The following is a 15,770-nucleotide window of genomic DNA, read 5'->3' on the forward strand; positions in this document are numbered from 1 at the left end:
GTGGGCGTTGAGGAGAAAAAAGGAGGATGACGGTGACCGATTTTAGTAATTACCTTTAACTTTACAAGGAAAATGGGTCATTAGCAATTCATAATCTGATTTTATCTGGGATAAAGTAGATTATGAATTTTTAACAATCTGTCCATCTAGTTTTTATAATGTACAACATAATCTGTCGTGTCTGAAGATAGTATAGATTATAAAAACTGGATTATCATAATCTGATTGATTTCAAAAAGACTTAATTTAGGGCAGCTGTTAGAGATACTCTTACATTTTAGGAATTTTACTTCTTATTCATAGAGCAGTCAGTCAAATGGCAAGTGTATCAAAACCCAAAATAGCTGAAACAACCGAAGCAATCCCTGGATATTTTGTCGACCAAAAAAATCTGAACCCTCGGCCGATTGTCTGCCGGGTGCGATCTCATCTCGTCCGCACGAAGCGTACTTACGCTTCCTGATACCTGATACGCCGGCCGCCGGCCGATGATGAGAGCCGAGTTGACCATAAGCCACATAGTATGTGATAGATGTGCAGCCTCGTCGCAAGATTCACAAGCCCCATTACACTATCGTATCCTCTGGGTACAAAAGCGATCGACACGGGATTCAGGACCACATCGCGGCAGCTTCTCGCTACTTCTGGGCTCCATAATTTTATGCGTCGATCGGCCCGTCCGCCAATGGCGAATCATGAGTGTCCCTCCGCTGTCCAGACATTCTTGCACAGCCAGCCATGAGATTTTTCCAGGGCTTGCAAGTTGCAGCTAAACAATGGGGGAGGATATGGTAGCTCTTGGTGAGCAAAATGGACCGGGCAGGCTCCTGGTTTAGCTCATCTCGCCCCCTTCTCCCTGGGATCTTTCCTTAACTAACAAAGACCAAATGTAAAGTAACCATGTCAGAGTTGTACTGTGCTGTATGTGTACACGGCCTGTGAGCCGAGGCGCTGTGTATGGACTGCAGTGAAATGCCAGAGTTTCATGAACTCTTATGTTTTGAACCTCTCTTTATTGACATGTGATTTTGGTTCATATGTGAATGGATAGACCAATAGACCACTCGCAGAGCTTTACACGAGGGGTCCATCAAGGAATATACAACAAAAAAATATACTTAAGGTTAAAGCTTGTGTTGGAGAAAACAAATAAATAGAGTAGGCATTTCACCTGATACATCTACTGTACCCTGGAATGTACTCATATTCAATTGGCACATCGGCCTTTGCCAAAGGTGTACAGTGTTGCTTGTCACACACTCATGTGTACCTTTTTTTCCAGAGTTGGCACAGGGGCACACGAATGTGCCGGGGACCTGCCCCTGATCCAAATGCCAATGGAGATTTGGGATCGATGCGAACCCCGGCTCCAGGCCGGCTGGCTTTCCGTTTTCGGCTGCTTCTCGTGTTCCCAGAACCCTAGTTGATGTACCGTTTCAGTCCATTCATGGCACATACTTTGATTGCACCATGTTCTTGAGATCATTTTTTTCCGCGGTGAACCATGTTCTTGAGATTGACCACATTGATTAGTTAAACCAAGATAAAGTGCGCATGAAGGTTTGCTTCACTTCACTTGACTAATTACTGTAGCTTTAAATCTTGTGGAATTATATATATATAAGGGGAGTATACATGGAACATGCATGGATATATCATGCCTCTGAAACAAAAATTAAAGGGAGCAATCCCTCAAAAAAGAAGAAGCAAAAGGAGTAAAACTAATTAAGCTGAAAACTGATTTCCTCCTATGAACAGCAGATCAAATCTTGTGCGTGTCGAGGCGTGTTCTTCATTCAGTAGTGCGCCCTCGCGCATTCCATCCTGTATCCTCTGGCTGATCGTTCAACGTGTATCATCGGGATTACTGCAGCGTCGATCGCACTATAACATCCATGTAATCTGCAAAATTTTACACCGTGCTAAATTCAGCGCTTGACACACATGACTCTTAACTGTTGATACTTGAAGTGCTTTCGGGTGTATCAATTATAGCTTACCGTTTCACATCATAATGATCTTAACCTTGTGTGTCTGGTCTCGCTTTACACCTCAAGAACAATGACTGAAAAACAAGCAAGAAATTGTACTCATGAGTCCACGCTAGTTAATCACTACTCCAAGAAAACATGAGTGCAAAGTAACCACTCATCAACCACCACTCCATGCTAATTAATTTGTTAAGGCAGCAGTGAAATTTATCAACTCTAGCGACTTACAATCTGAATCGGTTTTGTCCCACTTGAAGATATCTTCAACATTGTAATCCTCCTCCTCCTCGTGGCTACCATCCATGTGGATCCTCCCCATTGGTTTATCCTCTAGGTAATACTTCCTCGACGACGATGCCGCGTTGCTCGGGCGAGGGACGCTCATCTTCTTTTGAAGCATCGTCTTAAACAACTACACATACACAAACAAAAGTTAGCAAAATAACATTATTTTTGCATGATCGCCCATGCATAAAAAACATAATAACTAAACGTAGCTAGCTATTATGTGAACACTGGGTATTAAGATCATGCATGCCAATGTATGTATATTACCTTCTCCAATTTTGTTTCAACTGGATCCTTGAGGCTGGGCTGCGGCGGGAAGCCGCCCCGGCAGGCGAACATGTTCTTGAGGAGGAACTTGAAGGACTTCTGCTTGACGCCCCCGCCATTGCCGTTGGTGCTGACGAGGAGCTCCCTGGCCTTGCTGAGTATGATCTGCGTGTCAGGCGAGAACTCCCCGTTCTGTCCCCCGTCGGCGGCTTGCAGCCTGAGCGAGAGCCGCCGGTCGACCTCGAGGCTGGAGGGGCAGTTGAGGAACCTGTCGAGCGGCAGGTTCTGTTCCTCGTCGCCGGCGCCGGCGGTGGAGCCGCGGGAGCTGGACTTGGACTTGGCGCGCCGGAGTAGCTTGTTCAGCGCGTCCTGCAGCTTCTTCACCTCCTCGATGGTGAAGTCCGGCACAGCCTGATCTGGCGCCGGCGCCGGCGTGGGCTCGTTGCCGAGGGTTCCGATGGAGAGCATGCTCCAGTCGCCGGGGAGCTCGTCGTCGGCCTGGCCGCGGCAACTCTTCTCCCAGTCCGGGGCATCTACGTACGTGAAACGCATGCATGAGCTCCACGTACTCTTCAGAAAGCGTACGTACGCATGCATTGAAACCAAACGAGCGACTTACTGCGAGCCGAGCTGGCGGCAGCGGCGCCGGCGGCCGATCGTTTCTTCTCCTGCTTGGTGTTGAGGCGGTTCTGCACCCAGTTGATGATCTGGAAAACGAAACCAGCACTGTCAGCTGCTGCACCACTCGTCAGAAAACAAAAAGGAAGAAGAACCGCCGCACAAGAACATCGTCAGCAGTGAGCTTACCCCCATGAACCCCTAATCTCTTCAAGTACAAGCTGCTGGCTCCTTCGGACGTACGGTCGGTGAATTACCCTGTGAAATTGGCGCAATGTATCCGCAAGAATGATAGGTCAGCAGAGCCGCAGCTGTTTTCAGGTGCTCTCTGCCCGGTGATCAGCGTGGACACACGGGCGCTACTGCATGTATCGGGACGAAAGTTTGGGAGCTAGCGCGTCTAGTAAAAAGGAAGCAGAAGGGGAGAGTGAGTGGATTGGATGGAGCAAGGGTCCCCTACCCCGGCGAATTAAATAGGGTGGGCGAGTGAGAGCGCCGGCGGCCAAATTACATCCAGTGGCCGGCTTCCTGCTTGATGTATATTACTGCAATATAAGGTGAAGAAAAGGACAAAGGGCCAAACCAGGCCAAATTGCATCCAGTGGAACTATATTTTACCTTTTTCGAGGATCACCGTTAAGAGTATATTGTACTCCCTCCGTTCCATAATATAAGTCTTTTTAAAAAATTCATCAAAGGACTACATACGGATGTATATAGACATACTTTAGAGTGTACATTCACTCATTTTGCTCTGTATGTAGTTCCTTAGTGAAATTGCTTAAAAGACTTATATTTAGGAACGGAGGGAGTATATAGACAAGGCGAAAAATGATTCCTAAATATATAAGTCTTTTTAGAGTTTTCATTAAAAAATTACATACGGATGTATATAGACATATATTGAAATACAAATTCACTCATTTTGCTCCGTATGTATTTCTTTAGTGAAATCTCTAAAAGGACTTATATTTAGGAACGGAGGAAGTATAAAGCAATCATCACAGAACAACCGATACAAACACATCCCACACATCAACACACATACTCACCCAAGGCTAGATATAAGGACGCTCAAAATAAGAACACCATCCAAAACTACTCCAAACAAACATTAGATGAAACACTAAGCACTACTATGAAGTCGCCGGAGCCCTCAACCGTGGATGGGCCACCGCGATGAGGAGAAGTTGTACATGACGAACAATGGGCTTTAAGACGGTGTCTTCGGAAAGGGAACGACGCGGGAGCATTGCCCAATCCAAGGATTAGGGTTTCCTTAGAGCACCACAACGACACGTGAGATACCGTGACGATGCCTTCAAGAAGGGGACGATACTAGGATGCCATCACCGCATGCCTGACAAATCAGAGCGGGTTTTCACCATGTCCAACACCCACCGTCACGGACGGACTACCGCATCACCACCACTGTATATAGACAAAGACAGTGGTGGAAGTGAAGTACTAGAGTAAAGAGGAAATTGCACAAATATACCTTTTTCTTCACTTGGAATCTGGGCTCTTCTATCTTTGACTTCTTTTTCTGGGGGGGGGGGGGGGGGGGAGGGGGTTGAAATAACACAGGCCCACAACTCTAACGGATTTTAACAAAACACTCGAGTTCTAGAAACAAAAAAGAACAAATGATGTATAAATGTTGTGTATTTGTGCAGTTTGCTCTAGTGCTAATAAGGTGCAAGCAATGCTTTGTTTATCCTATCTTATCGTGGGAGCTTAAATATCAAGGTGATCCACCATTCGTGGTAATTCATGGGAAAAATTGTAAAAGGAATTGGATCAAGGATGTACTCCCTCTATTATTGTTTGTAAGACTATCATATTTTATCAAAATTTGACCTTGAATTTATACGAGAGTAGAAATGTAGGATCACATCTTGGGGATATGTTCTACCCTTGAAACCACATCGCAACATGAGCTGAAAAACTAAGCACCCTCCATGCGCCCCTCCAACTCAACCGTACACGCCACCGCCATCGCCTCCAATGGCATGCCACCGAGTAAATTGCCAAAAACTACCACATTTGGCGCAAATGTGTCCAGTGGCTACCACTTTACGATTATCAGCGAAAAACTACCAAAAAATTCCTAATCTGTGGCAAAAACTACCAATTTTTTTAACTGCCCGATTTAGCTCTTTTAACCGTTTTTCTAGCAAAAGTGGCCCACATGTCAGGTGCCACGCTGGCCAGCGTTGCCGGCCCAGCGCAGACGACCGTTAATGGCGCCTGCTTGCCGTCTCCGTCGACGCTGGCGGTCAAATAGGTCAGCTCTGCTCCCTCCTCACTCACTTATCCTCTCCCTTTCCCTCTTCCTCCTGCTCTCACCCTCTCACCGTCGCTGCCAGTGCCATTGTTGCCGCTAGAAGTTGAAGATGCCGTTCTGCAAAGAGGAGGAGAGCTCGGACAAGGACATCTGCATGGTTTCCATGGATCAACAGCTCTTTGTAAGTACATCACGGTGGAACAGAGATAGGTTTAGGGTTAGGTTAGGGTTAGGTCATCCAAAATGTGGATTTGAAGTTTATTTTGGTTTGATTCCAAGCTTCATTTGCAGGAAACCCCCGACACTGTGGTGGATCCATCTTTCTGTGGTTCTTTCCCTGAATTTGAGCCTACATGCATGATGCATCATCAGAGGCCGAAGAAGATGGTAGCTTTAGAAGATTCTTTGAGTGGGAGGCGCTTCCTGGGTTGTCCTCTGCAGAAGGTATAAAATTTTCTGGTGGAGCTATTAAATGCTAAATAAGGTGTTGTTAGCTTAGTGTTGTTTATGTCTGCTGCTAGATATGGTGGTGTTTGCTTAGTTTTGGGATAGTAGCTAACTGAATTTAACAGTTAACTGAATTTATCTCTGTTGCTAGATATGGTGGTGTTTGCTTAGTTTTGGGATAGTAGTTAACTGAATTTAACAGTTAACTGAATTGATGTCTACTGCTAGATATGGTAGTGTTTGCTTAGTTTTGGGATAGTAGTTAACTGAATTTAACAGTTAACTGAATTTATGTCTGCTCCTAGATATGGTGGTGTTTGCTTAGTTTTGGGATAGTAGTTAACTGAATTTATGTGTTAACTAAATTTATCTCTCCTGCTAGATATGGTGGTGTTTGATTAGTTTAACTGTTTTGAGAGAATGACTTAGTTAAGAGTGAACTGAATTCAGACAAGTTAACAGTTAACTGCAGCTAAATTCAGAATGTAGCTGTTAAATGAATTTTGTTCTGTTATGTAGGATGAAGGTGTGAACTCTGGGGTGGTGGAGTGGGTGGATGCTCCTTTGCCAGAGATTTTACAAAGGTGCCTAGCAAGGCTTTGGAAAATGTACCAGGAGCAAAACTTTGGTAGGGTGAACGATCAACAAGCTCATGACAAAGAGGTGGTGAAGTGATACGTCCATTTTGCATCATGCTTTCATGTTGATATTTATCGCTTTATGGACTATTATTATACTTTGTGGTACCATACTTATGCCTTTTCTCTCTTATTTTGCAAGGTTTGTTTGAAGAGGGAGAATACCGGCAGCTGGAATTCTGGACTCGAAAAGGAGCAAGTCTGAGTCCTCTATTCTACGCAACTCCAAATGCCCTGAAAATCAACGTGGAATTTTTGGGAATATATAAAAAATACTGGGCGAAAGAAGTGCCAGAGGGGAGCTGCCAGGGGCCCACAAGCCTGGTGGCCGCGACCTCCCCCCTGGCCGCGGCATCAGGGCTTGTGGGCACCCTGGTGGCCCACTGGCCCCCTTCTTCTGCTATATGAAGGGTTTCGTCCGGAAAAAAATCAGGGCGGAGCTTTTTCGTGGATTCTCCGCCGCCACGAGGCGGAACTTGAGCAGAACCAATTAGAGCTCCGGCAGGACGGTACTGCCAGGAAAACTTCCCTCACGGAGGGGGAAATCGTTGCCATCGTCATCACCAACACTCCTCTCATCGGAGGGGACTCATCACCATCAACATCTTCATCAGCACCATCTCATATCCAAACCCTAGTTCATCTCTTGTAACCAATCTCCGTCTCGTGACTCCGATTGGTACTTGTAAGGTTGCTAGTAGTGTTGATTACTCTTTGTAGTTGATGCTAGTTGGATTACTTGGTGGAAGAGTTTATGTTCAGATCCTTGATGCTACTCATTACACCTCTGATCACGATTATGATTATGCTTTGTGAGTAGTTACTTTTGTTCCTGAGGACATGGGATAAGTCTTGCTATTAATAGTCATGTGAATTTGGTATTCGTTCGGTATTTTGATATGATGTATGTTGTCTTTTCCTCTAGTGGTATTATGTGAACGTCGACTACATAACACTTTACCATTATTTGGGCCTAGAGGAAGGCATTGGGGAGTAGTAAGTAGACAATGGGTTGCTAGAGTGACAGAAGCTTAAACCCCAGTCGATGCGTTGCTTCGTAAGGGGCTGATTTGGATCCACTAGTTTAATGCTATGGTTAGACGTTGTCTTAATTCTTCTTTTGTAGTTGCGGATGCTTGCAAGAGGGGTTAATCATAAGTGGGATGCTTGTCCAAGTAAGGGCAGTACCCAAGCGCCGGTCCACCCACATATCAAACTATCAAAGTAACGAACGCGAATCGTATGAGCATGATGAAACTAGCATGACAGAAATTCCCGTCTGTCCTCGGGAGCGTTTTTCCTCCTATAAGACTTTGTTTAGGCTTGTCCCTTGCTACAAAAGGGATTAGGCCACTTTGTTGCACCGTTGCTACTCTTGTTACTTGTTACTTTTCACTTGCAATGTTTCACCTCACTACACCATCACTTGTTACCGCTACTTTCAGTGCTTGCAGTTATTACCTTGCTAAAAAAACCGTTTATCACAGCCTTCTGCTCCTCGTTGGGTTCGACACTCTTACTTATAGAAAGGACTACGATTGATCCCCTATACTTGTGGGTCATCAGTGCGCCACCCCTAGGGAAACCCTAGGAGGTGCAGCACCCCAATAAGAGGAGGTGGAGGCGCCCTAGGTGGCTTGCCTTCCAAGACATACCCTAGGGTTTGGCCTTGAGCCCCCTACCCTTACGCATTGAGCCTCCTCCCCTTGGCGCACCGGCCCATCAGGGGTTGGTTCCTCTCCCCTTTCAGCCCACGTGGCCCTCCGGGACAGGTGGACCCTCCCGATGGACCCCCGGTACCCTTTCGGTGGTCCTGGTACAATACCGATAAACCCCAAAACTATTCCGTTGACCGAAACTAGGCTTCCCATATATAAATCTTTATCTCCGGACCATTTCGGAACTCCACGTGGCGTACGGAATCTCATACGGGACTCCGAACAACCTTCGGTAACCACATGTACGATTCCCATAACAACTCTAGCGTCACCGGACCTTAAGTGTGTAAACCCTACGGGTTCGGGAAACATGCATACAAGACCAAGACATCTCTCCGGCCAATAACCAACAGTGGGGTTTGGATATCCATGTTGGCTCCCACATGTTCCACTATTATCTCATCGGATAAACCATGATGTCGGGAATTTGATCAATCCCGTATGCAATTCCCTTTGTCTACCGGTATGATACTTTCCCGAGATTCGATCATCAATATCCCTATACCTTGTTCAATCTCGTTACCGGCAAGTCTCTTTACTCGTTCCGTAACACATCATCTCGTGGCTAACTCATTAGTCACACTGATCAAAGCCTTTATCAAAGCCTTCTGCTCCTCGTTGGGTTCGACACTCTTACTTATCGAAAGGACTACGATTGATCTCCTATACTTGTGGGTCATCAAGACTCTTTTCTGGCGCCGTTTTCGGGGAGTGAAGCGCCTTTGGTAAGTGGAATTTGGTAAGGAAACATTTATATATTGTGTTGAAATTTATTGTCACTTGTCATTATGGAAACTGTTCCTTTGAGGAATTTCTTCGGGGTATCTACACCACGAACGGAAGCACGAGGAGTTGCTCCTCAACCTAAGGTACCTACTGAAAATATCTTCTATGAAATTCGTTCGGGTATGCTTGAGAAACAGTTGGCTAATCCTTTTAGAGGAGATGGATCTTCACATCCAGACTTGCATCTAATCTATGTAGATGAAGTTTGTGGTTTATTTAAGCTTGCAGGTTTGCCCGAGGATGAGGTAAATAAGAAAGTCTTTCCTTTATCTTTGAAGGATAAGGCGTTGACGTAGTATAGGCTATGTGATGATACTGGATCATGGGACTACAATCGGTTGAAATTGGAATTTCATCAAAAGTTTTATCTTATGCATTTAGTACATCGTGATCGGAATTATATTTATAACTTTTGGCCTCGTGACAGGGAAAGCATAGCTCAAGCTTGGGGGAGGCTTAAATCAATGCTATATTCATGCCCCAATCATGAGCTCTCGAGAGAAATTATCACTCAAAACTTTTATGCTCGGCTTTCTCATGAAGATCGTACCATGCTTGACACTTCTTGTACCGATTCTTTTATGAAGAAGGATATTGACCACAAGTAGAATTTATTGGAAAGAATCAAACGTAACTCTGAAGATTGGGAGCTTGAAGAAGGTAAGGAGTCAGGTATGAATTCCAGTTTGATTGTGTTAAATCTTTTGTTGAAACAAACACTTCTAGTTATTTTAGCGCTAAGTATGGACTTGACTCTGAGATAGTAGCTTCTCTATGTGAATCATTTGCTGCTCATGTTGATCTTCCCAAAGAGAAGTGGTTTAAGTATCATCCTCCTGTAGAAGTCAACATAGTTAAACCCAATCTAGTTGAAGAGAAAGTCATTGCATATAATGATCCTATTGTTCCTTGTGCCTACACTGAGAAACCACCTTACCCTGCTAGGAAAAAGGATTATTCTAAAGCTCCAACTGTGATACGTAGGGGTTACACTAGACCACTTGCACCCCCTGAGGAAATTAGAGTTGAACCTAGTGTTGCTATTATCAAAGATCTCTTAGCCGAAGACATAGACGGGCATGTTATCAAATTCTGTGAGGACTCTGCTAGAATTGCTAAACCTTACGATAAAGACAAATACAGACCTGTAGTTGGCCTGCCCGTTGTTTCTGTCAAGATAGGAGATCACTGTTATCATGGTGTTAGAGCATATATCTCCATATGTGGTTTTGGTAATTGATGACAATTCCTATGGACTAATGGTTGCCTTAAGTTACATTTATAGGATTTGTCCATAGGCACTTCTTGAAGTCCATCTGTTGGGTTCAAGGAGTTTATATGATGACCAAGATGGTATTCAAGGTATTATCCAAAGAATGGTCATAGAGACACATGGTTGATCAAGATCTCAGACAAAGAGTAAATCAAGATGATCAACACACAAAGCGTACAAGATGTACCGAGAGGGATCAAGTGATCCCATGGTATGGTAAGCATTGTCCATTACGTGTTTGTGTACTAACCCATGGTCTTCGTGAGAGTTCTATGTGGGGGTTAGGTGTGTTTCCATGGGCTTGCGTCAAAGGGAAGATCTCATACAACCCATGAAGTATGACGTCAAGTTGTGATCATCATCAAGATTGCGATGTGCAAGTTCAAGTGGATCAGCACGAAGATATCATGCTTGAAGCTTGCCGTCCATTGTGGTGGCAATGGACTTGTGAAGATATGCTGAAGAGTGGCTCACCCATAGTGAGTATGGGGGAGCAATCAACTAGTCTTCGTCAAGCCAACGCAATCAAGAAAGGTGGTCGATCTTGAGGAATCCAAGATCATCATCATCTAGCTCAAGAGGACGAGGTGCAAGGTATAGGTTTGCCCTTGATAGGTTTTCTGTTTAGGATAGATTGCTGTACTATCAAGGGGGGGTCTCAAGTGAGTAGCTTGATCGTATCGTTCGTTGAGAGCTCAAACCATTTGCATCCTTGCATCATACTTCTTGGTTCTTGTTTGGTGTTTCTCTTTGTGAGTTTTAGAGCTTATGGTCATCTTCGTGACAAGCTCGAGTTCATCAAAAACGGAGTCCATATGCATCTACTATGATGTTTTCGATGTTGGAGTTTTTGCCGGTTCTTCCTTAATAGAGGACTCACATCTCTATATCATTGGCATTTTCATATCTGCATGGTCTTAAGATAGCTCTTGTCGTCCTGAATCCAACAAGCTTGGGTTTGCTTGATTCGGAGCTCGTATGCGAAAGTTATGGTTGTTTCAGTGGCGAGCGGTAGTACCGCTGGACCTAGCGGTAGTACCGCTAGAGCTGGCGGTAGTACCGCTGGCCCAGCGGTAGTACCGCCCCTGGCCAGCGGTAGTACCGCTCCAAGTTTTTAGTACCGTCATCTTTGCGGTTGTAGTGCGTCGGACATTTTTGCGAAGACTTTCTTGGCGGTGGTTGGCCCGGTAGTATCTTTGCGCTACCATGGGCTCAGCGGTAGTATCGCTGCAGCCAGTGGTAGTACCGCTGGAGGGTCAGCGGTAGTACCGCTGCAGCCAGCGGTAGTACCGCCGGAGGGTCAGCGGTAGTACCGCTGGGCTCAGGCTGTAAGTGGGGGTAACGGTCTGATTCCTTCCCCCACTATATAAAGGGGGTCTTCTTCCCCCTTGGCCTTATCTATCCGTTGAGCTCTTGTTCTACCTCCATTGTTGACATTCTTAGAGCTTGCTTACTCTCAATCCCTCCAATGATTCTTGCTTGTTCTTGAGGAAAAAGAGAGAGGAGATCTAGATCCATATCTCCACCAATCACTTTCTCCTCTATGTGAGGGGAACCCCTTGGATCTAGATCTTGGAGTTCTTTGTGAGCTCCTTGTTCTTCCTCTCATATTTCTCCATAGCTTTCGTTGTTGTGGAGGGATTTGAGTGTGAGGGACTTGAGCACTTCATGTGTTCTTGCCATTGCATTGGTTGCATCGGTTTGAGTTCTCCACGGTGATACGTGGAAGTGAAGTTTGAGAAGCTTATTACCTTTGGTACTTAGTAACCTAGATATTGTTCTTCGTGGATGCTTTGGCGTCCTAGAAGCTTGGTGGTGTCTCGGAGCTCAATCATTGTGGTATGAAGCTCCGGGAAAGCGTCGGGGTCTCCAATTAGGTTGTGGAGATTGCCCCGAGCAATTTGTACGGGTACCGGTAACCGCCCCCTAGGGTTGCCACGTGTACGGGTTCGGTGACCGCCCCCAAGGTTTGCCATTTGTACGGGTTCGGTGACCTCCCTCAAGGGTCCCTTAGTGGAATCACGGCATCTTGCATTGTGCGAGGGCGTGAGGAGATTACGGTGGCCTTAGTGGCATCTTGGGGAGCATTGTGCCTCCACACCGCTCCAACAGAGATTAGCATCCGCAAGGGTGTGAACTTCGGGATACATCATCGTCTCCGCGTACCTCGGTTATCTCTTACCCGAACCCTTTACTTATGCACTTTACTTTGTGATAGCCATATTGTCTCTTGTCATATATCTTGCTATCACTTAGTTGTTTATCTTGCTTAGCATAAGTTGTTGGTGCACATAGGTGAGCCTAGTTATTTGAGGTTTTGTGCTTGACATATTAAACGTTAGTTTTATTCCGCATTTGTTCAAGCCTAAACCTTAATTATTTTAAAGCGCCCATTCACCCCCCCCTCTAGGCGACATCCACGTCCTTTCACATGGTTTATGCGATATGGGCGCTAGTGTTGGTGCAATACCCCGGTCCCTATATGATGAAATCAAAGATGAGATTGCACCTGCTAAGTTAGAACCCATTGATGTCACTATTACGCTAGCTAATAGAGACACTATCTGCCCTGTGGGAATTGTGAGAGACGTAGAAGTCGTGTGTGGTAAGACGAAGTATCCTACTGATTTCTTCGTCCTTGCTACTGCACAAGATAGCTTTTGTCCCATCATATTTGGTAGACCCTTTCTTAACACTGTCAATGCTCATATTGATTGCATTAAACAGACTGCCACTGTTAGTTTTGAGGTTGTGTCTCTTGAATTTAACTTCTCCAAGTTTGGAAGACAACCCCATGAAAAAGAGTCGTCTGGTAGGGATGAAATCATTGCTCTTGCCTCTATTGTCGTGCCTCCTATGGATCCTTTAGAACAATATCTGCTTGAGCATGAAAATGATATGCATATGGATGAAAGAGATGAGATAGATAAAATTGTTTTAGAACAATATCCTATTCTTAAGAATAATCTGCCTGTTGAACTGCTTGGGGATCCTCCCCCACCAAAGGGTGATCCTCTGTTCGAGCTAAAACAGTTACCAGATACACTTAAGTATGCCTATCTTGATGAGAAGGAGATATATCCTGTTATTATTAGTACTCACCTCTCGAATCACGAAGAGAAGAAGTTATTAAAAACATTGAGGAAGCACCGTGCTGCTATTGGATATACTCTTGATGATCTTAAGGGTATTAGTCCCACTCTATGTCAGCACAAGATTAAAACCGATCCTGATTCTAAGCCAGTTGCTGATCATCAACGGAGATTAAATCCTAGGATGAAAGAGGTCGTGAGAAAAGAAATATTAAAGCTTCTGGAAGCAGGAATCATTTATCCTGTTGCTCATAGTGATTGGGGAAGTCCAGTACATTGTGTACCTAAGAAGGGAGGTATCACCGTCGTTCCTAATGATAAGAATGAACTAATCCCGCAGAGGATTATTACTGGCTATAGGTGTGTGATAGACTTCCGGAAACTGAACAAGGCAACCAGGAAGGACCATTATCCTTTGCCGTTTATCAACCAAATGCTAGAAAGGCTATCTAAACACACAGACTTCTGCTTTCTAGACGGTTATTCAGGTTTCTCGCAAATACCTGTTGCACAATCTGATCAGGAGAAAACCACTTTCACCTGCCCTTTCGGTACCTTTGCTTATAGACGGATGCCTTTTGGCTTATGCAATGCACCTGCCACCTTTCAAAGATGTATGATGCATATATTCTCTGACTTTTGTGAAAAGATTGTTGAGGTTTTCATGGATGATTTCTCCGTTTACGGTTCTTCCTTTGACGATTGCCTCAGCAACCTTGATCGAGTCTTACACAGATGCAAAGATACCAACCTCGTCTTGAACTGGGATAAGTGCCACTTCATGGTTAACGAAGGCATCGTCTTAGGACACAAAATCTGTGAGAAAGGCATTGAAGTTGATAAGGCTAAGGTTGATGCAATTGAGAAAATGCCTTGCCCCACAGATATCAGAGGTATACGAAGTTTTCTAGGTCATGTTGGTTTCTATAGAAGGTTCATTAAAGACTTCTCTAAGATTTCTAGGCCTCTTACCAACCTTTTGCACAAGGATGTTCCGTTTGTTTTTGATTAGGATTGTGAGGAAGCTTTCAAAATACTTAAGAAGGCCTTGATAACCGCACGTATTGTTCAACCACCTGATTGGAACTTGCCCTTTGAAATCATGTGCGACGCTAGTGATTATGTTGTTGGTGCTGTTCTAGGACAAATAGTTGACAAAAAGTTGAATGTTATTCACTACGCTAGTAAAACTCTAGACAGCGCCCAAAGAAACTATGCCACTACGGAGAAGGAACTTTTAGCAGTCGTGTTTGCATGTCAAAAGTTTAGATATTATATAGTTGACTCCAAAGTCACTATTCACTCTGATCATGCCGCTATTAAGTACCTTATGGAGAAGAAGGACGCTAAGCCTAGGCTAATCAGATGGGTTCTCCTGCTACAGGAATTTGATCTGCACGTTGTTGACCGAAAGGGTGCTGATAACCCTCTAGCAGATAACTTGTCCAGGCTAGAGAATGTCCTTGATGACCCACGACCTATTGATGACAGCTTTCCTGATGAGCAATTGAATGTCATCTACACTTCACATAGTGCACCGTGGTATGCTGATTACGCAAACTATATCGTAGCTAAATACATACCACCCAGTTTCACCTACCAGCAAAAGAAGAAATTCTTCTTTGATTTGAGACACTACTTTTGGGATGATCCTCACCTTTATAAGGAAGGAGTAGATGGTGTTATTAGACGTTGTGTGCCTGAACATGAACAGGGACAGATCCTGCAGAAGTGTCATTCCGAAGCCTACGGAGGACACCATGCTGGAGATAGAACTGCTCATAAGGTATTGCAATCAGGTTTCTATTGGCCCACTCTCTTCAAGGATGCCCGTAAGTTTGTCTTGTATTGTGACGAATGCCAAAGAATAGGGAACATCAGTAAACATCAGGAAATGCCTATGAACTACTCACTTGTCATTGAACCATTTGATGTCTGGGGCTTTGATTATATGGGACCCTTCCCAAGTTCCAATGGGTATACTCACATCTTAGTTGTTGTTGATTACGTCACTAAGTGGGTAGAAGCTATCCCCACTAGAAATGCTGATCACCACACCTCTATTAAGATGCTTAAAGAAGTCATCTTCCCAAGATTTGGAGTCCCTAGATATCTGATGACTGATGGCGGTTCACACTTCATTCATGGTGTTTTCCACAATATGCTTGCTAAGTATGATGTCAACCATAGAGATGCATCTCCTTATCATCCTCAGTCAAGTGGTCAAGTGGAGTTGAGTAATAGGGAGATCAAATTGATCTTACAAAAGACTGTCAATAGATCTCGAAAGAATTGGTCTAGCAAACTTGACGATGCACTATGGGCTTATAGAACTGCTTATAAGAATCCCATGGGCATGTCGCCG

General features: G+C 44.6%; 1 protein-coding gene across 1 annotated transcript; it reads right to left on the reverse strand.

Annotated features, from left to right (window-relative positions):
* Positions 1-1,594: 1,594 nt before the first annotated feature.
* LOC123425695 (protein NEGATIVE GRAVITROPIC RESPONSE OF ROOTS-like) lies at positions 1,595-3,359 on the reverse strand. Its single transcript, XM_045109408.1, has 6 exons — positions 3,354-3,359; positions 3,166-3,253; positions 2,547-3,079; positions 2,220-2,403; positions 2,001-2,065; positions 1,595-1,902 (listed from the first exon to the last, which is right to left on the reverse strand). The coding sequence occupies exons 1-5, from the start codon at positions 3,357-3,359 to the stop codon at positions 2,046-2,048; spliced, it is 831 nt and encodes a 276-aa protein (XP_044965343.1). The 3' UTR covers positions 1,595-1,902; positions 2,001-2,045.
* Between the last annotated feature and the right edge of the window lie 12,411 nt (positions 3,360-15,770).

Source organism: Hordeum vulgare, chromosome 2H, assembly GCF_904849725.1.
Source record: "Hordeum vulgare subsp. vulgare chromosome 2H, MorexV3_pseudomolecules_assembly, whole genome shotgun sequence".
NCBI lineage: Eukaryota > Viridiplantae > Streptophyta > Magnoliopsida > Poales > Poaceae > Hordeum > Hordeum vulgare.